Source organism: Coturnix japonica, chromosome 27 (assembly GCF_054131305.1).
Source record: "Coturnix japonica strain WE chromosome 27, WE-NBRP24, whole genome shotgun sequence".
Taxonomy (NCBI): domain Eukaryota; kingdom Metazoa; phylum Chordata; class Aves; order Galliformes; family Phasianidae; genus Coturnix; species Coturnix japonica.
In genome coordinates this window covers 123,287-147,012 of record NC_140689.1, presented here as the reverse complement: position 1 = coordinate 147,012, position 23,726 = coordinate 123,287, and the positions used below count along the sequence as shown (strand labels likewise).

General features: G+C 45.6%; 2 protein-coding genes across 9 annotated transcripts in view; one reads left to right on the top strand and one right to left on the bottom strand.

Annotated features, from left to right (window-relative positions):
• Positions 1 to 905: 905 nt before the first annotated feature.
• Positions 906 to 10,626, bottom strand: SYT11 (synaptotagmin 11). Of its 2 annotated transcripts, none has more exons than XM_015884582.3 (4): positions 10,460 to 10,626; positions 6,664 to 7,487; positions 4,762 to 4,885; positions 906 to 3,839 (listed from the first exon to the last, which is right to left on the bottom strand). In XM_015884582.3, the coding sequence occupies exons 1-4, from the start codon at positions 10,491 to 10,493 to the stop codon at positions 3,529 to 3,531; spliced, it is 1,293 nt and encodes a 430-aa protein (XP_015740068.1). In that variant the 5' UTR covers positions 10,494 to 10,626; the 3' UTR covers positions 906 to 3,528. The 2 variants fall into 2 exon arrangements, with proteins under 2 accessions (XP_015740068.1, XP_015740069.1); XM_015884583.3 differs by having other exon boundaries at positions 4,765 to 4,885.
• Positions 10,627 to 10,655: 29 nt separating this feature from the next.
• Positions 10,656 to 23,726, top strand: part of GON4L (gon-4 like) — a 26,093-nt gene continuing 13,022 nt past the window's right edge. For 5 of the 7 annotated variants that reach the window (XR_014937490.1, XR_014937491.1, XR_014937489.1 and 2 more), the window contains exons 1-20: positions 11,092 to 11,448; positions 12,903 to 13,064; positions 13,748 to 13,944; positions 14,068 to 14,142; positions 14,452 to 14,502; positions 14,909 to 14,959; positions 15,137 to 15,232; positions 15,448 to 15,552; positions 16,140 to 16,310; positions 16,982 to 17,174; positions 17,375 to 17,476; positions 18,039 to 18,079; positions 18,347 to 18,450; positions 19,107 to 19,305; positions 19,655 to 19,741; positions 20,271 to 20,442; positions 20,947 to 21,091; positions 21,272 to 21,422; positions 21,713 to 21,829; positions 21,913 to 23,652. Coding sequence is in view for 3 of the 7 variants with exons in the window: in XM_015884579.3 (XP_015740065.2) it covers positions 11,193 to 11,448; positions 12,903 to 13,064; positions 13,748 to 13,944; positions 14,068 to 14,142; positions 14,452 to 14,502; positions 14,909 to 14,959; positions 15,137 to 15,232; positions 15,448 to 15,552; positions 16,140 to 16,310; positions 16,982 to 17,174; positions 17,375 to 17,476; positions 18,039 to 18,079; positions 18,347 to 18,450; positions 19,107 to 19,305; positions 19,655 to 19,741; positions 20,271 to 20,442; positions 20,947 to 21,091; positions 21,272 to 21,422; positions 21,713 to 21,829; positions 21,913 to 23,652 (4,215 nt within the window). In the remaining 4 variants the exon portion in view is untranslated. Of the gene's footprint in view, positions 10,854 to 11,091; positions 11,449 to 12,902; positions 13,065 to 13,747; positions 13,945 to 14,067; positions 14,143 to 14,451; positions 14,503 to 14,908; positions 14,960 to 15,136; positions 15,233 to 15,447; positions 15,553 to 16,139; positions 16,311 to 16,981; positions 17,175 to 17,374; positions 17,477 to 18,038; positions 18,080 to 18,346; positions 18,451 to 19,106; positions 19,306 to 19,654; positions 19,742 to 20,270; positions 20,443 to 20,946; positions 21,092 to 21,271; positions 21,423 to 21,712; positions 21,830 to 21,912; positions 23,653 to 23,726 lie in introns of those variants that run through there. The other 2 variants (XM_085524563.1, XM_085524562.1) reach the window with 2 other exon arrangements.

The following is a 23,726-nucleotide window of genomic DNA, read 5'->3' as shown; positions in this document are numbered from 1 at the left end:
GCTTAGGAGAGGGGTCGACCAAAACCACTCTGCCAACTGCAGTCATTACAGTGATAAATAACTGATAAATAACTGATTGCAGGGTGGGCAGTGAGGTGAGGGTGGGTGAACAGCTTTGTGCTCTGGATGGAGGGCAGCATTTTGGGATATCCTTACCTCTTGGATGTGTTTCTTCCTCCTTCCCAAATGAACCATTCCCTTCTGCTGGAAAATGGTGTCTGAGGAGCTGTGGCATTTGACTGCGTTCCGTTTTCTGGGACACTGGATGATCTTTATGGGCTGAAACCACCAAGATCTTAAAGAGGAGACCCAAAGTTCCCATGGAGCTTATTTCAGGTGTTCAGATTCCTCAGCCACCTCTGGATCCCCATCTTTTGTTGCAGGGGAGGCCACCAGGCCGGGGAGAAGCGCCGTGTTGGAGGGTTTCTGTAGCCACGTTGCTGTGGAAACACAGTTTGGTATTCTGCACTCTTTGGTGTTTTCTAAAGCCGTGGCTTTGTGCCCAGCAGTGCTGAGCTCTGGAGCAGTGATGGGAGCTGCAGAAGCTGCATTACAGAGCGCCGTGCCTCGGGGACACGCCATTGTATCTCACAGTGACACGGACAAAAGTGTTTCTGAATAAAGCAGGCTGGGAATCCAGGAATGCGTCTGAACCACAAAGAAAAGGATCCAATTGCTTTTCTTCAAAGAATTCTTTCACAGACCACGTTCTTTTTTGCCCATTTATTCCCTCTTAGATGCCCACTCGCATTAAATTACAGCCATGGAGAGGCTCAGTGATGACAGTCCTTGCATGTGCTGATGTTGCAGTGACAGCAGCTCACTTCAGTTGCTGGGGTTTTGTTCTCTCTCTGTTTTTCAGGTATGTTTCTTTCCACCTTTCAAACACAGCGCAGTCAACCATCTAAAGTGATTTAAGTTTTATTTCCACGCTCAATGTGCGTTAACAAATTCAACATACAAGATAGCATTACATAATGTCAAGTAGCTTCTAGCATTATGCAGTTTCACACATGTTGAGTTAGGATTTTTGCCTTTTTTTTTTCCACACAACGCTGTAACTGTCCAAGTTAATTTTACAATAGAAGACACAAGGTAAAGAATAACCACATCTGGGAGATTTTACAGTGAGTCCGCTGTCACTTACTGTCTATTTTACCTTTTAAAAATATATATAATCTGCACATCTTCAGTTTCCTATTATTCCGGAAGCGTTGGAGCTATTCCTATCTGCCCGATAGCCTAAGACTATTTACCCTGAGCATGTTTCCTTGACAAGAAGTTCATCTTTCCTTCTCAACTAAAGGAATCTGATAGAGATCATCTAGGCTTAACGCATGCTTCTCACACTGAAGGGAGGGGGGGAAATAAAAAGGGAACTTTGTGTTGCTTTGTTCTGTTCTGATGATTGGATTTTCTGAGAAAGAAAAAGCTGTGATGATACCTAAAAGTTGAGCGGCTGTTTCCAAAGGAGAGCTCTGGTTTGTGGCTGTAAGGGCCAAAGATAAAATCTGCTGTAACCTCAGGCTGTAATGCTTGTAGTTGGGACTGATTAAACACAAACAGAAGCCTGTGCTTCCATCTGCCACATGGGACTGAGCAATAGAGCTGCAGCTTCAGTGTGACTTCTCTTCTGAAAGAAGATGTGACTTCTCTTTTGCCCAGAAGGAAGTTCAATGAGAAAATGGCTACGAGTGAGAAAATCCAGCTTTCCAAAAGCAGTTTCTAAGGGAGAGATGCCAAAGGTTTGCCAATGGACCACGCACTGACTGTGCACCTGAACAGCCATCCCAGCAGCACTGCTTTACTTTGTGGTTGGAAAGGAATCCAAGTCAGACTTGCTCAAGGATTCTACTTTCATTAGGAAGAAGGTGGAAAGGATCATTTTTCCATCAAGGCTCTAAAACTCAATAGCCAAGTCCTGCAAATATAGTTCAGCGATCTCAGAAGTGTTTAATTACAACACGCTATTTACATTCTAGGTGGCACAGAACAGATGGGCTGCCTGGAAGCAACCACACCGACACTGCGACCTCGCAGTCTGCTGCGTGCCTCCCTGCAAGCTCAGTTCTGCTTTGTGTTTCCATTGGAGAGCACAGAAATGCTTTGAGTTTCTGCTGCTTGTTAGGACTATTTACGCTCAGCTCACCAACAATGCTTACAACTAATTACTTGCTGCCAATTATCATCCTTTTGTCTTGAACGTAGGAAGAAGCCCAATCAAGTTACTCACCAAGATCCTCCTGCCTAATAACATCTTGGTGGATGTTGTCTTGCTATCAAGTGAGATTGAATGCATCTGTTTCCAAACTTCATTTATATATTGGTGGAACTTCAGCTCAGAGCTGCTGAGTGTTTGGGGCTGGCAGCATGAAGCGCTGCAGGCCACGTTTATTAAGCAGCACTGTTGCATTTCAGAGATGACAGAACACATATTCCAAGTCTCAGAAGTCGTGTCCTCAATTTCAGAGCTAACTCAAGCTGCTCTGAAATCCTAAAGTTTAACTGCTTGACCAGTTTGACTTGGTGTCAGAACACACTTTGCCCTGCGTTATTCTTTGGAGAGCACATGTGAACTGACTCCCTTTGAACCTAAGGGAAGCTCTATGAAGCCTTCACTTCATGCTTCTCCCCACACTATTCTCCTATCTCATCACATTATGCTGCTGTTACAGAACTTACCAATCCTGTGGAATGTCATGATTTAATGTTTAAAAGAACCAGCAAAGAGTTTCCTTAACAAACAGCGCCGTGTCACGTTTTGTTGGGCCCTTCACACACAAGGTTAAATAAAATGCAGCATAGTGGAATTAAACCCAGTTCTGGCAGATGGTGGCTGTGCTAATTTCCACATGGCAAAAGCAAAGCGATCCATTTGTTGGCATGTGAATTTTAGATGGGAATCTTTGAGGCTGTGGCCTTCCAGCCCCAAAGCAGTGATACCACAATAGAAGTCTTTTACTACCTGATAAAGACTCTTTTTTTTTTTGTCTCTGAAGGAAAGTGCCATTTTCCCCTGTATTTTCCTTTTGCTTTAGTGCAGAATTCTAAACCACCTTAAATGGAAACGTAGTTGGTACTCCCAAACCAGCAAAGAAGAGAACTGCAAGAACCAATGGGCAGGCAAACTAACAAGAAACTAGAGGTTCAACAGCAGAATCCAGAAACTTTGGGAGAAGCCTAATAAAGACAGGCCAATTTTGGTGAATACCAGCAAAGACAGTTCGGCACAAACACAACTTCCATAGTGACAGATAATTGTATTAAAATCTGCAACTTGATATTGGGTAGTTATACTAATTTCAGTTTGTATTAGGCATGCAATAGCGTGATTACACTGTTATATATATTTGTGGTATTTTTATGGTTTTTTTTTTTTTTCTTTTTAATTTAATGCTCTTTAGAATCGTAGTGCCCTGCAAAATCACATCACTAGAGAACCCATCAGCTGCTGCTTCTTATGAAAGTTTAGTTCTACAGCTAAAACAAGGTGTAAGTCTGTTCTATGATCAGCTGCCACAACCTCTGCTAGTATTCGCTCAGGCTGTGCCATTTGGCCACAGGCTTTCTAGGATTCTCACAAACCTCTCTCCAGTGCTCCACACCAGCTGCAGTGATGCTGTGAGCTCCTAAAATCAGCCGTCCCACCACCTCATTTTTTGTGGTACGGTCGAAATCGATGACCAGGAATTCGATGCTGATGTCAGGAAGGAGATCGACGGGGATGTCGTAAATGAAGGATTCGTTGAAGACGGGATTCAAAGTGCACTTCTTCACGTGGGTCTTCTTTTTTGCTATGCGCTTTCTTCCATAATAAACATTCACCTTAACGTAGGGATCTGTCAGAGAAGAGAGACATGAACTAATAACACAGTCCAGCAATGCTCTGGGAAGAGGTGGATGGGTTCAGCTTGCTGATCCAAGCAGAAGTGAATTGTGCACGTCTAGGTTCACGCTTCAGCTCCCACAGTTGGGGACTGTCAGGATTCTCCCACTGCAAAGCAACCAGCTCACACCATAGAATCATAGCACGGCCTGGGTTGAAAAGGACCTCAATGCTCATCAGTTCCAACCCCCTGCTATGTGCTGCCCAGAGCCACCAGACTCAAGTCAATTTGCGCTTTATGTATGCCATGTATATTAATTTAATCCTAATGCTGGCATATATACATACACACACATATATATATACATATATATATATATATATATATATATATATATATATACACGTGCTTTTCTGACTTAGCACAAGTTTTGAAGCTAGAAGTGACACCCAGCTGGCAATGTTTGGTTTTTACTTCTTAAATCATAAGCTAATGCATAACATAAGTATCAGGGAAGGATAAAATGTTAGCCTTGCATATTGCATCTGTTCTGTTCTGTCACTTGCAGTGATCCATCACGCTCAGGAGTTTGAGGAAAAGTATGCAAAGTAAAGACAATAAGAAGAAGTAAATGATCTGAAAGTGAGCTGAGCTTGTAGCGACTGGGAGTTTCCTCTCACATTCTCTTATTTATCAGAATGCATTTACCTTCTGCAACACAATTCCTACCCAACAACCAACAGCTGCTGTGCTCTGTTTGGATATTAAAGTCTCCTTCCTCCCCCCTCTGAACCCAGCCTGTATTTTGCTGCATGTTCTTTCAGATGGAAACAACATTGTGCTGGAGCACCCGCGCAGCAAAGCTATGAACTGCCCTCAGGGTGGCTTTGTGTGGCAGACTACAAACATATTCAGGGTTGGAGAAAATAGCTTCTACCTGAGAGGCCAGTGATATCCATCTTTGGCAAATGTCTGGCTTTCAGCACCACGACGGTCATTCTCTGTGCCGCGGGTTGGTAAGATAGTGAGACCTGCAGCTCTCCTCTGCTAATGCATTTCTGTGAACAAGAAACAGCAATAGTGTATTAGGACAAGATCTTACAAACATGGGGTAATGTTGGGGGTGTTCTCCTTTTCTTATGCTAAAAGACCAGGAAGTTGGAAAATCATCTGTGTTTCATTCTAAATCCATGTTTAGCCGTAGCCATGTGAGGTCTCCAGAAGGAGAGCGAGCTGCTGAAGGTAAAACATCCTCTGCTCTATATACCATGTCTGCTGAGCAAAGTAAGCATCACCACAGCCTTCAGTTTCTCTGGGAGCAAACCTGGGGTCATGCTCAGAGAAATGAGTACCTCAGGGTTCCTCTGAGGTCTCCTCTGGAGATGCTGTGGTTTCTGGGAGCTCTAAGTTCACTGATTTCTTTTGGAGGTTACACTGGTGAGCACCTTGAGCTCCTTGGGCACACTTTGGGAGCTCCACCATCAGTCAATCCTGCACCAGAAAATGATGAAGACAAAAAAGAAACTATTCTATTAAACTCGTCGTTCATACTTCCAAAGAATAACACTATTAAGATTATTAGCTTTGGTTTCCAGTCAGCACTCATTAACTTCCAGTGAGATGGCGCTAATTTCAATTAAGTTTATTTGCTATTAAGGAAGATGGTATTGGCAATGGGCATGAGATGGTGTGGTGTAAGGAGCACAGCAGTGACAGCACTGCAGAACTCAAACAGCTGCTTGCTTTAAGCTCAGCTATCAGCATCCTGCCCTGCCCCCTCCATCAGCATCTGCTCCTTTTAACCCCCCCTGCAGTGCAGATGGGGAAGGAGGTCACAAATGGAGGATTTGCTTTGTTTCCAATAGAAACATCACCACAATAAACGTTAAATCTGTTGTTTTGAATGCTGATGCTTAAATTAATTGGAGAAAATCATGTGCGCAGCTGACACCAAGGTAAATTTACTTCTAGTTACTGCTGCATATTAAATAACGTGCACAATTGATCACATCTATTTTTTAGTGTGACCACTTTCCTCAATTTTTAACCTATTACTTGTAGAACTTACAGGACATGCAGTCAATGCACTGAAAAGAATACTTTAAAAACCCTAATGCAGAATGTAAAGCAGCCCCATCGAGGTGAGTCTTCAGGCTGCTTTTCTTTCCAGTCCACAGCACGAGACATGAGAGCAGGATTCACTTCATTTGGGTTTTAGATATCTACACTGGGTAGATACACTTCATCCTCACATGGGAAAAGGAGGAGGTCGATGGGGGTGGGATTGATCTGAGCTGCTCCAGACGTCTCCCCATCCATGTTTTGTAGCAGCCTTTGCTGGTGATGCTGATATATTTTCAATGGCTTACAGCCTACAGTTACAAATTAGGTAATTACAAATGGAGGTGTCCAGAAGGGTCAGATGAATCCTTCACTAAGTGCGATCTGTCTTTGCAGAGCAGGATATATTGTTACTCAGAATTGGTTTAAAAGGTATTCAGTGCAACTCTATCTCTAGCTGTTCTCCATGAACAGCTCGGACAAGGATGAATGTCCCTTTGTCACAATGCTCTTTTACTGGGAGTGGCATTCCCCATTTCTGTGCCCCTATTACCAAATCTCTATAACCACACAGCAGAGAACTGCCAAACTAAAAGAACATGGTCAGATATTAGTAAAATAATATACATCTGTGGAAAAAAAAAATGGGTTTCATAACTAAGAATGGTGTAGTCTCCGGTCTGGCCTCACCAGATCACTGAGGCTCCCAAACCAGAAGAACTGGGACCAAATGCAATGCAAGGAAAGCTCAATGACACGAGATGAAGTTACTCACCTGTATGTTCCTTTTGAGAATCTCCCTGGTCAGCTGAACCTTCCCAGTGCTCGGATCCACTCCCGCAAGGGGCACCATGACTTCTCCAATCACATCATCTCGAGAAAAGCGATCGAAACTCAACACCAAGAAGTGAAGCACCAAATCCTGGAGCTGGCTGTAGGGGATCCCATAGAAGGTGAAGGTTTCATCAAAGACCGGATCCAGCGTCTTGCGAAGGACGCGGGTCTTCACGCGATGCCTTTTGTCGGGAAGAATGGTCATCTTGATGTATGGGTCGGAGCTCTGAGTGTGCTCATCCATAACTGGAAGCCCGTGAGCCTCCTGGATAGTAACCACCAGGGCTTTTTTAGGGAAGTTGTAGTCCACTGAGAAAGTCAGTTCACCCAACAGGACGTCCTCCCCTGGAGAAGATGGGGAGGAGGTTTTACTTCCACCCGGAGTGAGGCTTTGATCTGGGCTTAGTTCATCTCCATAATCTACTTTGATCGGAAGCTGATCAATGTGAGGAGCTGCATTTGGCCCATCTGGAGCCTTATCAGAGCCTACCAAGCCAGATTCAGCAGCATCCACCAAAAGGTTTCCCCTCCCAGCCTCCTTAGGAGCTCCATTCTTGTCTCTCCGGATTCGGTTGATTTTCTTCTTGTTACTCAGGGTCTCCGGATAGATGCTGATGCCTTTTAACATGTGAATGAATTTATACGGTGGGGTTTTGTGCTTTTTTTCTGCTTGCTGGTGACAGCATGTCCACACAAAAACTGTTACCGAGACAGAAACCACCAGGACAGTAGCACCAATGAGGCCTGCCACAACTGGAGAGACATCTGTAGGGGAGAAAAGCAGTCAAGAAAGAGCTGGAACTTCTTTGAGTGCCACAGCCCCCCAAGTGGGAGCATACCTGGGCAGAGACTATAACATGCTATTCATTAAGCCTAGTATCAAGGCATCCCTAGAATAAAAAGTTAACTTGTATTTCTATGGACCCAACCCTGGATTATTCAGAAATTGTCATAAGATTATTCATAAATTGTCCCTTATGAGCAATTCAAACCTTGAACTCTTTCTCATATGAAAATCTCGTGTTTAAAAGCAATGGACAGAATATCCTCTTTTTGTACGTAGGGATTATTTGATATTTTGCTAGAGTTTATGTGTCAGTTGGGTTCTTCAGCAATGTCAGGCCTGAACAAAAAGGCACAGTAATCATTTTTAGCAACCAAGCTCGTTATTTTCTATTTATAACCATTGCTTTTGGAGATGTATTATCAAACACAAAATGAAACCAGTAGTTTCCAGCTCCCCAGTACATTATATTGACATATACAAGCAATTTAGTCAAGGGCCACCAGGATAATTAAAGAGCTGGAGCAGATGGAGGGTGGAGAACGGAGAGCAGATGGAATATGAGGACAGCTTGAAGGAGCTGGCTATGCTCAGCTTTAAAAGAGAAGGAAAAGATCTTCTTCTTGTGCCATGAGACGTTCACGCTGCGGTCGTATCGTAATAGGGGAGAGAAGGGAGGGATCCTCAGCCCCAGCATCCCTCCTCCTATGGTACAGAATGCATTTAGTGGGTGCTGCTTATAGAACCGAAGCTCAGGATTAGAAATTAATCCCCATTCTGACATCCCTATTTGCTGTTGGACAGTCGCCTTCTGCGCCACGTTTCTTTGACCCCTCAGAAGTGAGAAGGAATGAGGAGGAGTGTGAAATTCAGTTTATTTCAGAAGTAAACAAGCGGCTGCTTCTGCTGTATTCTCTCTATAGCCAAAACGCCTTAACACTAGAATATTACCACTAAAAGCAATGGTATTTTGAAGCATATTAAGGTATCGGTCTTATCATGATTGTATTATTGCTTGACTAATCATTTTTCCCCTTTATTTTTCTCTTTCTTAAGCAAACTAAACCCCCTCTGCCCCATCTTTTTCCTCACAAGCTGCACACTCTGCTCGCTTCCATAGGAGAGCCAAAAAATCATCACAACAAGAAGTGGAACAGCCACACAGAGGTAAGCTCACCTGATTGACACCTTCTCACTGCAAGCAACAGAAATTCATCATCTGAATTAATGGTTCAGCTACAGACAACACTCGAATTTGGTGCTTTCTCTGCCTTTCCTGTTATTAAGGTTGCAAGGTAAGAGGACAAGAGAGAGCAAAAGAACTGCCAGGCTGTGATCTGAGTACCTCATAGGCTGAGGGAAATCTGATTTTCCCATAACAATAAATCTCCTTCTTTGGGTTGGATGGAAGCCTTCCCTTCCTGCAGCTCCATGTCTTTCAGGTGCTGACTGCCTCCATCAATGCACATCTTCAGGCCTACAGCTCAAAGCAAGGGGCAGAATCAACGCTGACAAACACTAACACACATCTTTGCTTTGCTTATTTCACATTCCCTCTTCGAAATGACCCAAATGGTCTTTAAGAACCGATCTGAAGGCAGTACAATTCAACACACACATCTTAAAAAGCTTCAGAGCACACGCAGGAAAGGACAAAAGCCCAAACTCTTTTCTTATTCTGACCTCATGTTTTCGTGTGTTTTGTTCCCATTGTGTCCTCAGAGAATCGGCTCTTGTACCTTTATTTCCCAATAAACAATTTCAGCAGTCACATCAGAAAGCACCAAACAAGCCACAGCCATTTTTTTCCTCCCTCTAAATCTCAAGTTGGCTCTCACAGCATCTCATGGTGTCTCTTAATTAAACACACACACAAAAAAACAGCTTTTATTTCAAGCCGTCCCCACCTTGTTTTGCTGGATGCTTCTCCCTGCATTTAAAAGGAAGAGCACAGAACAACCAGCTCTGCCCAACGCTCCTCTTCTCTCCTGCCTGGAGACTCCCACTTTACGTAATGCTTCCATACATTCATGCTTTCTGTTCCTGTAGTTCCTCGCAGCTGGGAGCTGCCTCCCAACTCCCATCCATGAGGTTCTATGAGTTCATGCACAGCTTTAAATGCCCATTTAAAACAGCACCGCGGCCCATTTTGTCCCTTCTCTCCAACAGAACCCCATTTTTATTACCAAAATGCAGCATTTATAGAAGATAGCTTCGCTTTGATGCGATACAAAGAGCTAAATGGAACCCAAATCAATCTCTGGGGCATGGAATGATGGTTTTGGTTAATGAGAGATCATTGAAAACTTCATTTTAATACCAATATTTGCTGATTACACCCTGATGGCCAGCGATGTGATGATGGCAGTCCAGCAAGTGACATACATACGTTGTATATAAGGGATGCAGGACGTGATGCAGGATGGATTAACGCTATTAAAAGCCTTAGAATTTAAAGGAGACGTGGTTAGCGATAGGTGCCGAGGGAAGGTCGCTGAGTGCTGGAGGACAGAACGAGCAGCAATTGGGCTTTGAAGGGCTATAGGAACCCAACGGACAGACCGTTCGGACGGATGATGCCCCGCCGTTCCCTCGGTCCTCCACGTCCCCACCGAATGCTGCAGGTGGGGGGTGGGATAACGACCCCGCCCCACCCTGGCCGACCCCCCCCAGCCCCGTTCGGCCTTCGGTAGCGGCGCCGCAGCCCCGCGGCCCCCGGGGAGGAGCAAACAAAGGCCGGGCCGGGCGCGGCGCAGACAGCGCGTCATGGGGCGCTCGGTACCGGGGCCGGGCCTCGCCCTCCGCATCATCACCGCGGCCAGGCCCGGGCCGCTCCGAGCCCCCACCTATGGGAAAAGGGCCGGGGGGGGGGGTTGGGAGGCGGCGGGCAGGGCCCGGCTCCGGGGGAAAGGGAGGAGGAACGGGGGACTCCGGGCAACCCGGCGTCACTCACCGAAGCCGGGATGGACGCTGGTGATCTCCGCCATGGTCCGCGCTGAGGCGGAATGCGGCAGCCGGTGCGGAGGCTCCGCGGTTCGGCCTCCGCCCGGAGGATGCTCCGAGCCCGGGATGCAGGAGCCGCCGACTGGTCCCCGATCGGCGCAGGCCCCGCCCGGCCCCGGCCCCGCCCCGCCGCCCCGCCCCGCCCCGGAGCCGCCCGGCGGTGACTCGGCAGTGGCGGCGCTGCGGCCGCGGCTCCGGGCGGCGGTGACGGGGAGCGGGGCGAAGGCCTTGAAGGGCTGCGGTGCGTGTGGACGGAGCCCGCACCCCGCGCTCAATGGACGGTGCTGTCCGCGCTGTTTGCGGGTTCTCCCCTCACGGCTCAGCCCCGGGTTCCGCCGCCCTCAGTACGGTGGTCGCGTTAAGATGGCGACACTCGGTTTCCCCCCCTCGGGCGGCGCGGCGGGCGGCCCTCGCCCTCCAACATGGCGGCCCTCGCCCTCCAACATGGCGGCCCTCGCCCTCCAACATGGCGGCCGCCCCCCCAACATGGCGGCGTCTCCCTCTCCCTCCCCCCCCCCAACATGGCGGCGCTCCATCCAAGATGGCGGCGCGGCGCCTGCGCGCGGCCTCCGCGGCGCTTCCGCTTCCTGAGGAGCCGCAACGGGACGCGGCGGGGCCGGCGGGTGTTGGGCCGCGTTGATTCAGCCGCTTTCCTTCCCCCCCCCTCGTAGGTGGGCGGCGGGATGGCGCTGTCGTTGAAGATGTTGCCCTGTAAGAAGAGGAGAGCGGCGGCCTCGGGGCCGCACAGCGGGGAGGACGGGGAGCCGCCACCATCACAGCCACCACCCGCAGCCGTGTGGAGAACAACCCCGGAGCCGCTCAGGAGGGGAACGAGGCCGCCTCAGGAGGGGAACGAGGGCCGGCCCGGTATCATGGAGCCGTGCGATGCTCACACCGAGCGAGGGGAGGACGGGAAGCGAATGGAAGGGGGGAAGGAAGGTGAGGAGGTGCTGGAACCCGGGGGGTCCCGAGGGGCTGCCCGCTGTGAGGCCTCGGTGCGGGCCCTGCCTTAAGGAGCACCGGGAGACCTTCGTATCTTTATCCTTAAGGCTTTGGTCCTCCTTCACACTGTGTTGTGGCAGCTCACAGGGTGTTTGTGTCTTAAAAGTTGTTTTTCGCCCTGAAAATAACTGAAAGTGAGTGAGGAACAGCTCCACTATATGCTTCTTCCAGAGCGCTCTGCTCTGCAGACCCCACACTAACTTGATCCCATCTTCTGGTTTCCTCTCCTATGGACTTCGGGCTGCAATCACTCCCTATAATAACATCCAGAAAAGAGAATTATTTGGTGTTATGTTTAATAAATGACTTGGAGGTGGCTGTCCAAAGCCAGGCCTCAATTTGGGACAGCTGTCTCACCTTTTGTTCTTCCAAACAAACGTTCTGTGCTGGGCACTGAGGCAGCACACACAGAGGCAGAGGGCTCTTTTTGCCTCTCAGGTATGGAGAGTTTATTTGGTTCAGCTGCTGTGAGCTCTGAGAGGCATTTCTGGTCACGGCGGTGCTATTTTGTATCTCTGGTCTTTGTATGCTGACATAAATGCTTGGCATCTGCTTTCCTACACTGTTCTCTTTTTATCTCGCCCTGTCATGTATCTCTGCCTCCAGGCTCAGGGAGGCTGAGGATCTGAGCACAAGATGAAAAGCAGTTGGAGCTGTTGGTTTCTGTTCTGCACCCAGGTTTGCTGACCTGATGGCATTGCCATTACATAGAGCTGTTCTATGGGGGGGGGGGGGGTTATTACACACACACACCTTTCCCATTCTGCCTTGAGGTGTTCTGAAAGCTCCAGCTGCTCATTATAAGCTGCAAAACCTGACCATGTTTCCTCATTGCTTTGTGCAAAGCATTGCCCCCAGTTTTGCTGTTCTCTGTGGCTCTCTGGTTTGACTGAGAGCTGATTTCACACTGGGGGTGACACAGCACTCAGCTGTCCCATGTAAATCCCAGAGCTGTGCAGGACAGTGATGGCAGGGGAATAGAATTGACCCTTCCAGCAGCAGAATGACCTTAAATGAGCCCAGGGGTGGCTGAGGTTGCACTCAGCTGTGCTATTGTGGCTGCCAACATGCTGTGCTGGCTGGTAAAGGAGTGTCTGCCCCTTGCTGTTACTTTCTGTTGTTGCAGCTGTTTGCCAATGTTTAAGGCAGGGAACAAGACAGATGGCTGGAGGTGTGAGGCTCGTTTCGCTTGGGTGTGTTTTTGGCAGGAAAAATGGGAATGATGCTGAAGCACTCGGGTCATTTTCACTGCCTGGGTGACAGAGCATGACTCAGTACTATTGATTTAATGGATTTGAATGGGTTCTGATGGACTTTGTAAATGGAGCAGCCTGTTAACTTTGCTCACCTGCCTCTATCTCCGACTGCAACCTGATCAACGCTGTTCACAGGGAAAGCTCCTAAACTACACACAGAGCTGGAAGCAAATGTACTGAGAGATCCGTGTCTGACTGACAGCCCATCTGCAGTGCAGGAATCTCCATCGAGGAGCAATCTGCAGCCAGCTGTTAGGAGTCCTGCTGCAATGAAGCTGTTGAAGAGCACCAGACCTGGTGAGTGGCCCCAGCAGACTAATGGGGAAAAGGAGTGTTTGGGGTTCTTTGTTAAGCTTTGTGCAAGGAACAGACTTGATAGGATTGTACCCAGAACTTTGGGGGTGTGTATGCCATGCTGGGGGCTGTTTAAGTGCAGTGCTTTCTGGATCTTTCATCCCATGCCCTGTAACTCAGTGGTTAAATAAACCCCTGGGCATTCAAGCGAAAACCTGCTGGAGATGATCTCTGTGTTTTTCAGTTGCTTAAAGTACTGTTTTCCTTCAGAGGAAGTTTCGATTGTTTTCCTTTCCCTGACTCAGCAAAACACCATTTGGGAAGCATTTTAAGTCCTGCAAATTGTAACCTGCTTTTGATTGTTTCAAGCATGCAGTCAAGATTAAAACATCTCCCCTTGGGAGACCATTAAAGGGCTGCTGAGACATGCCATAAAATCAGATGTAGAGATGTCAAATTCATCGCCTTTGTTTGCTTGACTAGTGTGACTCTGTGAGCTCCTACAGAACTGGAATCTTTTGTTTGAGTTCTTATGGCCTTTTCCATTTGGAAGATTTCATTATCAGCTGCTAAAAGGCTCCTACCACTTTAGTGTCCACAGAATTAGAGTGTTTGGTTTCTTATATAAGTCGCACTGTCGGAAGCATCCAGATTCCTATAATGTAATTTTTGTTGTCAATTTTCAGAGGAGGAAGATGGAGAAGATATTGAGAGGAGGAAGAGGAGGAGGAAGGCCAACAAACGGAAAAGAGAAGGGAAAAGTCAAGAAGAAGAGAGGTCTCTGTCTTGTGATATCAAGCTAGATGATACCCTCGATCGCACCTTAGAAGATGGTGCCAAACAGCATAACCTGACGGTGGTCAATGTGCGAAACATCCTGCATGTGAGTGCCTGCCATTACAGTGCACTCATTATTTCTGCCTCACGGTTCCAACTTTCACCAATAGTCTGCATCTTTTCAACAAACAGGATATGAAGGTGACCTTTTTTCTGTGTGTTCCTGTAGGAGGTGATCACCAATGAGCATGTGGTTGCCATGATGAAAGCAGCGATCAGTGAAACAGAAGATATACCTTTGTTTGTAAGTAAAAAGCTTCTTCTGTTTATTTTTCCTCTTGATCTGAGCACACAAATTCTCCAGTCTACCCTCTTGAATTATGGTATAGAGAGGGTGGGTAGTATCGTCACAACCAGATTTGGCACCTGGATGAAGCAAGTCTTGTCTATGAGCATGAATGGAAGAAAACTACTGGGCTATTTTTACTTCACTCAGGTCTTGTTTAAAAAGTAATGTTTGAGGGAGAAAAGTATTTGTAGTTAATAATTGCTGGGGTGAAGTTTGCAGTTGGAGGAGCTGAACACAGATTGCGGTTTTCTGTTTTAAACATAGGAACCCAAAATGACTCGTTCCAAACTGAAGGAAGTTGTGGAGAAAGGAGTGGTAAGTTCATCACCTGCTTTAATTATTACACCTTTGATTATTATTATGCCTTTGATTGGCAGGACTTCTAAAGGGAGCATCAGGTGTGCTTTTCATATTGGCTGGCATGGAAGTTCTGTGCATGTGTTTTTGATACAGATGTGTAAAATCAATTCATTTTAGATGAGCAGAGTCAGGTCAGAGTTAGTGCAGTGAATTGATAGTACCCATTATGTGTCATATAATATCTATACTAAGTTATATACATTATATAAATACAAGGTATTTCCTGCAGAGGTTCCAGGGGTGGTTTATAATGCATTTGTTCAAAGTCTGTTGCTATTTGGCTACATTAGAGAACAAGACTCCAGCTCAGTTACTCGCCTGATGTAATTGGTTGAATAAGGTGTGTTTTTACCCTCTTCAGGTGATTCCAACGTGGAATATTTCTCCAATTAAGAAGGCAAATGAGGTAAAGGTAAGTGAACTACTGCTTAAGAGTTGCAGGTTGTGCTAGAGGCACTCTGCTTAGCAGGCAATCTCTTGGCTGGCCTCTGGGATGTTGTCAGAAAGACTCATCTGATAGTGTAGTGTTAGAGTGCAGTGATTTACTTTGCCTATTAAAAGCTGTCACATTTCTTCTGTTGTGTCACAGCCGCCTCAGTTTGTGGACATTCCTCTTGAGGAGGATGATTCATCTGATGAAGAATACCAGCCTGATGATGAGGATGAAGATGAGACTGCAGAAGAGGTGAATGTAACTTGTGCTAAGATCTGTTCAGTGTGGCACTGTCTGCAGAGCATTCTGTTTTACCAAGTGAATGCTTGTTGTAAGAACTTCTAGTAATCTCTCTTGAATTCTGTATTATTCCCTTGGGTAAATAAGTATCTTGGGGTATATTAGTTGAAGTGAGGCTTGATAGTGGCATGATAGTTTGGTTGCATTCTGTATCTCTTGCATGATAGAGCTTACTGGAAAGTGATGTGGAGAGCACTGCCTCATCTCCTCGGGGAGCAAAGCGATCCCGGACACGGCGATCATCTGATGAAGAGGGAGGAGTTCTCTGTGAGGTGAGTTTAAAAGAGAGTTGATGCCTTTTTTAGAAAGAGCCTCTAGTTATCATTCCTGAATTATTAATAGAGAAGCAAAATTAGATACTGTTCCCTTAAGCTGTGGTGGTGGTGCAGGTGCTGTGTAGATTTGGGGTCCCACTGCAGTGGTTCCTGCATAAGCAGATAAATGCAGCCTTGGCAGAAAAAGCTTCATCTATAATAGGCAGAAGTGCTTAAAAAAGACCCTGGGAATGGAAGGAGTCTGCTTTTCTTCAGATAATTGTTATTCCTCTGATTATTATTGGGATGAGAGGGAGTAATGCTTTGTATGCTTGGCTCAGGAAGGACAGCGACTGATAAAAGCACAAAGGTGTCTGTGGTGATTGTATGCACTGTGAAATCAGTGGGAGGAATATTTACAACATAGCAGGGACTGGGCATCACCAGACCTGCATCAGCAACAAGTTGTGAGAACTGAAGCATCTCTGATGTTTCTGTTGGGCTAAACTGTGCTCAAACAGGGGAATAATAACCCTGACAACTTACTTTGTCCTTGGAAATCTGTTCTGAATGAATCCTTTTAACGCAGAGGCCTTTTTAATTAGGTGGAGAAGGTTCCTACGCCTGTTGTTAGACACATTAGTGCTGAAGTAGTTCCCATGGGGCCTCCACCTCCTCCTAAACCAAAGCAAAGCAAAGACAGCACGTTCATGGAGAAGCTGCATGCGGTGGATGAAGAATTGGCTTCCAGCCCTGTATGCATGGACTCCTACCAGGTACTGTATTTTGGGATGCTATGGGAGTATTTTATCCTTTTGAATGAAGATTTGCTAAAAAAAAGAGGAGGCTCACTGGTGTCCTCTGCTATTTTTACTGCGTTCTGTTCCCAGTTTGTACATTTAAATGAGATGAATACGTTTGGTGTGTAGGATAGAAGCACTGTGTGAAAGTGGTGGTAGCTGTTAGTCAAGCACTATTAATGACACACACTTCTAATTTCTTGCATCATAACTGTGCTTGCTGTTTGTGCACATAAGCTTCTCATTTTCATTGTTTTTACTGTTAAATGTAATTCTGTGGCAGATAAGAATATGCAGGGAAGCTTGGTTGTAAAGGGAAGTGCTATTTCATATTAATATTGAGAAAAATACTGCTGTGCAGGGGTTGAGGAGAGATAAGAAACAGTGCTGGGCTGCAGCTTTGTGTTAATTACAGGTAGTGGAAAGGAAGAGAGGAGTAAAATGTGTGTGGAGGATCATTGCAACATTTATAAAGACTTAACAGCTGAGTAGCAAGAGTAATAAAAGTTTGGCTTTCTTGGGCTACCCAAGTAAATGATTCTTTGTGGCAAGAATCTGATACTTTTGATATTGGATTCTTCTTACTGTGATGAAAATCCTCATGGTAGAGAAACTGTAATTCCTTCATGCTTTCCCTAATTCTTCAGCCTCTGGAAGACAGCCTCATTGCCTTCAGAACCCGATCCAAGCGACCCCTGAAGGATGTTCCCCTTGGTCAGCTGGAGGCTGAGCTCCGAGCCCCGGATATCACACCTGATATGTATGATCCCAACACTGCAGATGATGAAGAATGGAAAAGGTGGCTTGGAGGGCTCATGAATGATGATGTAGAGAATGAAGGTATGTATAACATGTTGGTGCTTGTTGGAACTGATGGAACCTGAGGTTTTTTTTTCTTCTTTCCTCTTCTTGACTGCATTTTCCTCCTGTTGTTCATGATCTTGGCTGCAGCCGTTGTCTTGTTTTGTAGCACACATGTTGTACACACTGATTTGGTCCTGGGGCAGAGTAATGACATTTCAAACCATATCTCCTATTAGATGAATTGGACGATGATGATGACCCCGAGTACAACTTCTTGGAAGATCTGGATGAGCCAGACACAGAGGACTTCAGAAATGATCGTGCTGTGAGAATTACCAGTAAGTCCTTAGGGAGTCTTGTTGCCCTTCCTGTTAGGATTAGTAATATGTCTTGAAAAGTGCTCTGTTGCGAAGGCTTTGCAGCGTAGGCTAATAGATTTAAAACAATAATAATAATAGGAAAAGAACATCCTGCCTACTGATTTGATAAGCTTTTCTATGCAGAACTGGCTCTCTCTGAATACGTGGAGGTATCTTGCCAGAGCTGCTGTGCTGTCAGATACATCTTGCTGACTGGCGACTCAGCTCAGACTCTGGTTGACCAGGGAGGCTGTGCAGTCTCTGTCCTTGGAGGTGCTCAGAAGCCACATGAGTGTTGTGTTGAGCAGACAGTTCTAGGTGACTCTGCTTGAGGCAGGGGTTGGAGCAGATGGCCTCCAGAGGTCGCTTCCAACCTCAGCCATTCTGTGTGTATCAGAGGCCCTTCCTTCTTGGGCCTCTTTGTTTCCCAGAGGTAGTTGTGTTTTGCAGGAGAGATTCATTCAATGGCTTGACATGATGACAGGATTGCTAGGTGTCTTGCAGGAGGAATCTTCAAACTTCTTTTTATTTTTGCTTGCAGAAAAGGAGGTGAATGAACTAATGGAGGAGCTGTTTGAGACAGTAAGTGGTAGCACTGAAGAACAGACCTTTCTCAAATCAATCTACAGTTGTAAGAGGGTTCTCTGTAAGATGTTCCATGCTGAATGTGTGCAAAAATCCATCACAAAAGTAATTTGTAACCATGGGAAGGAATTTGCATAGGTAAACCTCTGCAGAAGTGAATGTGTGTGCTTTGAGGAACATCATGGGCTTTGTTAAATACAGACACTGTGGTAAATGTAATTCTTAGCTTTCTTTTCCTGACTGTTACTGTTTGTTTGCTGGCAGTTTCAGGATGAGATGGGCTTCTCAAACATGGAAGATGAAGGCCCAGAAGATGAAGACAATGTTACAGAGTCACGGCCAAATTTTAATACACCACAGGCACTGAGGTGAGACTGTCTGATTGTTGTCATAGAACTAATTATTAGTAATTGATGTGGCAAAAAGCCCACGGTCACCTGCAGCTGTACTGTGCCATCTGGCAGGGAGGTGATGCTTTTTCAGCAAAATCCATTAATTTGAAGGATATAGTCCATTTTTTTTTCCTATGGTATTGAACTGGTTTGACTAAGTGTGGTGTTTTACCTTTTAAACAGATAACTTGAACATAATAGTAACATTTCCTAAGGAAAAGAATGCATAAAACTGCCGAGGCTTACATCTGAAAACATTAAAGTGTGCAAATAAACTTCTGATGATTTTTGGTATCAGTTACACTCATAGTAGCTCAGAGACAAAAGGCTCCAAAGCATTTATTTCTGGGCCTTACCAGCTTATTTAAGAAATTACAGAAACTGACTGAAGGTGAACTGCAATAAGGGTGGTGTCTCCTTGTTTATGGGGCAGATCAGTTCCAGATCAAGCTGTATCTGTTTGGGAAAGGAGCTAAAACGAAGGCTGGAGTTTCTCAATACTCTTCTCTGGATGAGCGGTACCAGAGGAGAGCTCAGCAATTCTTAAACCAGCTACAGAGTAAAACAATCTAAGTGAATACAGGTGATTATTAGTTGTATGCTTATATTTTGATCTTCCTGGTCTCAAACAGGTTTGAAGAGCCTTTGGCCAATTTGCTGAACGAACAACATCGCACTGTGAAGGAACAACTTGAGCAGCTGAGAATGAAGAAATCATCCATCAAGCCACCACAAGAGACAGAGAAATCAAAGCCTCAGAACGAGAAGCCTCTCCAGAGCCTTGTTCTGGACTGTGCACAAAGGAAAAGGCTGCAGCAGCAGATGCAGCAGGTAATAAAATATTATCAGGTTGGACCTAATGAATATTTACCTTGTGCCTTCCTTGGGTGGAGAGGGGGAGGAGGGAAGTCAATGGTACAACAAACAGTTTGGTGTGTTTTGTTTTAGAAATTAATTGAGAAAGCTGCATTTGAAGTTGGATCTTCAGTAGTTATTGAAGTTTTCTCCTTAGTTTTCTACTGTTTAAAAGGCTTTACTGTTTGGTTGTTTTTTTGAAGTCTGCCTGTTTTGCTTTTTTTGTGGTTCTCAGGAGATATTTCTTGCTCCTTTATATTATGCTGTTGGTTTTTTTGGATTACTGATACTGACAATCTCCATTTGTCTGCTTTTATTCTACAAGCATGTTCAGCTTCTGACTCAAATCCATCTTCTTGCAAGTTCCAACCCTGCTTTAAGTTCAGAAGCAAGTACCACGAAGATGTTTTTGGTAAGGATACGTCTAAAAACAGAGCTATGCCACTGTTAATGATTGATGGCCACTGGAGATGTTTAGAGAGCTCTATTCGTTTAATTGATCCCATTAAACTGAGTGAGATTACCTCTGAGTAAAGGAGTGATGTTGTTAGCTGATTAGTGGGCTCAGCGCTTGAAGAAATAATTCCTGTTGTGCTGAGACCAGTGCTTTGGGTTGGCTGGTTGGTGTCGTTTTATGCTTTTTCCTTGGAAACAGAGAAAACAAAGCTCAACAAATGCAGCTTTTGTAATGAGTGAACTTTTAGTGACCTTGAAAGATTCCAGAAAGTTGGGGAGTTCACATGATCAGACAAAGCTAAGTATTAAAAAACAACTGAGATTTGTAGAGCTTAAAAACAAGACAGAAAATCCATAGCAATGCATTTTCTATGCCTGCCACTTCACCAGCTTTTATTGGTTATGTGATTGCATTGACACACATGCTCTTAAAAAAGCCTTTGGAGACTATCTAAAATCTTTTCTTGATCTGCATGACTTTGCAGAACGAGTTGGGGAACTTTGCTCGGAGCTCCACGCTCCTTCGTCAGTCATTCTATCCAAAGTTCCAGACAATGTTCCAGCCCTGTAACTTGAAGGGAGCCTTGCAGCTCGTTGAGGATTTCCATGCCCAAGTTCAGGTTGACTGCAGCCCTCGCAAAGCTGCAAAGAAAAGCGGTATGTGTGTGAGGGGAGAGGTGATGGGAAGGAGTTTAGGGTGGGAACTGCGCACTGCTGAAATGAGGTGATGTCCGGACAGTTTGAAATGGAATTTTCTTTTATGATTTTCTTATATCCTTCGGCAAAGTCTTAATTTGTGTTGATTACCTTTTCACTTTGTAAACATGTAACCCAGTCAAGCGTGTGATAGGAGCTGTTGACTTCTGTTCAAGCTTCATAATCCTGCTATTCGCTGTAGTATTTATGAGCTGCAGAGCTCCATCAAGAAAGCTGTGAAACTGGAAATAGTTGTTCCAGATGTGTTGCTTAACACACATAAGGAATTCCCTTTCACAGCAGAAGTTAGGTAACATGCAGATTCCAAAAACCAGGGGGGAAGTCAACTTTCTTCACTGAAAGTGGAAAGGTTCACAGAAAGGAATAAAATAAACACTCTTCTCAAGAAGTCAGTAGTGAGAAGCAGTATTTGCCATTCATGCATCTGTCCTTATCTGTTCACAGCCAGTGATTTTCCGTGTTTACCAAAGCAAGTGGCATGGATTTTGGCAACAAGGAGAGTCTTTATGTATCCAGAGCTACTGCCAATTTGTTCCTTGAAAGCAAACCCTCCCCGGGACAAGATTATCTTCACCAAGGCAGAGGACAAGTAGGTGCTTAGAATTACTGAATAGCACACACACATGTGAGCTTTCTTTGTGTGGAGAGTTTCTAGGATGCTAACTTTAAGGATACCTGTCTGTGTGGAACAGCACATCCAAATAGCATTCCAGAGTACTGTTAAAAGACTGATTTTTCTTTGTTTTCTTTCCTCTCCTTCCTTCTTCAGTTTATTAGCTTTGGGTCTGAAACATTTTGAAGGGACAGAGTTTCCAAAGCCTTTGATCAGCAAGTATCTGTTGCCAACAAAAACTGCCCACCAGCTGACAGTCCGAATCAAGAATCTCAATATGAATCGAGCCCCAGATAATATCATCAGAGTAAGTGATGTGTTATGGATCGGTGCCTCAGATTTAGTTCCTATGTGGCATGCAGTATGAGGTGTGCTATTTGCTCCGAGGACCTTTTTGTGTATATGCTGACAGTTTCCTAAGTGCAAAAGTGACTTTGCTCAGCTTTTATTATTAACGTTATGTTTGCGTACCTGTTTGTAGTGGTTTTAATTATTTAGTTCAAGTGAGTGCTTTTACTCAGCACATTTCTTAGCCTGCATGCCGCCAGTTATCAGACAGGTGTTCTGACCACAGCTGCCTTGCTTTTCTCTGCGTAGCACTATAAAAAGACAAAGCAGTTGCCTGTTCTGTTCAAGTGCTGTGATGAAATCCAACCTAATGAGTGGAAGCCACCTGTGGAGAGGGAGGAGCATCGCCTGCCATTTTGGCTAAAGGTACGATTTCTGCTCTTTCTTCTGCTGTTTGAGGGTAGGAAGAACCTGCAGGCTGGACTGAAAACCTCTTGTGTTTTCTTTAGGCCAGCTTGCCTTCCATTCAGGGGGAATTGAAGCAATTAGCAGAAGATGTCAAGGAGGTGCCGGGCTCAGCTGATGAAGAATCAGACCTCTTGGGCACAGAAAAGGAAACTTCAGACACAGAATGTGGTGAAAAATACCCTCTACTCATGCCAAAGGGACTAGTCCTAACCTTGAAGCCTCTTGCTAATCGATTCTCTAGGAGAGCATGGAGAAGGCAGAAGTCTTCAGCCCTGAAGCCTGTCCTCATTCGACCAAATCCTTGCCTGCAGCCCAGTTCCAACACTGTTAACATTCAGAAAACTGTGAAGTTATCCCAGTCAGAAGCTCCTCCTGGCAAACTGATGGTTCAGATTCCTCAGTTAATCCAACCAGCTACGGTTGTGCAGGCAGTTCCAGGAGTGCAGCCTTTGAATGTCCCAGCAGTGGTAGGAAGTGGGGATGGCTTGGAGTTTCAGAACGTGCTCTCTGCTTCACATGCAGACTCCAGGCAAGGTTTCTTAGGTGCTGTGCCACCAGCTCTGGTATCCTCAAACCCAGTAACTTTTCAGCCCAAATTGATGCTGCCAGATTTGGCTGGAACAAAAGTACGTAAACCTTGTGTTCGTAAGGGGTACCAAAAGAAAAAAGGGACAAAAACTGCCCCACTGATAAAGGCTCCGCCTTTGATTCAGCCATCTCCTGTCATCCTTACTGTGCCTGCTACCACGGTGAAAGTGGTTAACATTGGCAATGGTTGCAATATGATTCAGTCCATAAATACTGCTGTTGGTAGAGGCACTCAAGCTATTCCAGTTACAACCTTACTGGTAAATCCCTCCACTTTCCCATGTCCATTAAATCAACCTCTGGTGACGTCTTCGATTCCTTCATTGATTGTCTCTCCTAACCCTGTTGGTCTTTCTGCATCGTCTGTTGGTGAAAGCGAAGAGCAGCTGAATCTGCTTCCTTCGTGCCCTGCTGGAAGCAACAAGAATTCCTGTCCCACAGCAGAGTCCAAGGCTGAACCCCAGGAGCTGTGTGTTCCAAGCTCAGCTGCCTCCCCCAAGAAGGAATGCAGTGCAAACCCCACTGCTTCAAATAATGGCAGTCAGGAAAAGATAAACAAGAGCGACTGCTGTAGCTGGACCGTGGTAAAAGCAGAAGAGAGCACTTCAGAGCCATTGTCTGTGGACCTTCTGCCTCATTTAGAAGATGCAGATAAAGGAGTGAAAACTGAAGGTGAGGATTCAAATGATGCTGTCAAGGAAGTAAATCCAGTACAGAAGAGGAATCTGCTGTGTGCTGAGGTCAAGGAGGAATTCATGCTGGGGCTTGGCCAGGAACTGAACATGGAGGCTGCGTGCTCGTGTGCTAATGAGCTGAAAGAAGTTAAAAAGGAGCATTCTTTGTGTGAAGAGAAGGGAGAAGAAGAAAGGCAGGCTTTGCAGTCATCTCCCCGTGATGAAGCACAGAGGGAGGCAGGTGCTGTTGGTGGAGCACAAGCATGCAGCGAGTCTCCAAAGAATCATTCATCTATAGCAGATGTTGAAGCAGAATTTAGCAGCCCTCTAGGAAGACCAGAGGATTCATCCAGCATGGATGGGCAGTCTGTTGGGACACCCGCTGGTCCCGAAGCTGGAGGAGAAAGGGAAGGGCAAGAGGAGGAAGAGGATGATGACTTTGATGATTTTACACAAGATGAGGACGAGGAAATGTCATCAGCCTCGGAAGAATCCATCCTTTCAGTGCCTGAACTTCAGGTAAGAGCAAACTAAGCTTTAAAAAATGATGGTGTTCCGAAACACTCACACTCTTGTTGAGTGAACTGGTTGCT

Coding starts and splice junctions, on each gene's coding strand:
- SYT11 (XM_015884582.3), bottom strand. CDS start 10,493: ATGGCGGAGATCACCAGCGTCCATCCCGGCTTCG. Junction 7,488..10,459: donor CAGCGTCCATCCCGGCTTCG/GTGAGTGACGCC, acceptor TCTCCCCTACAG/ATGTCTCTCCAGTTGTGGCA. Junction 3,840..4,761: donor TATCACTGGCCTCTCAGGTA/GAAGCTATTTTC, acceptor CTTCTCTGACAG/ATCCCTACGTTAAGGTGAAT.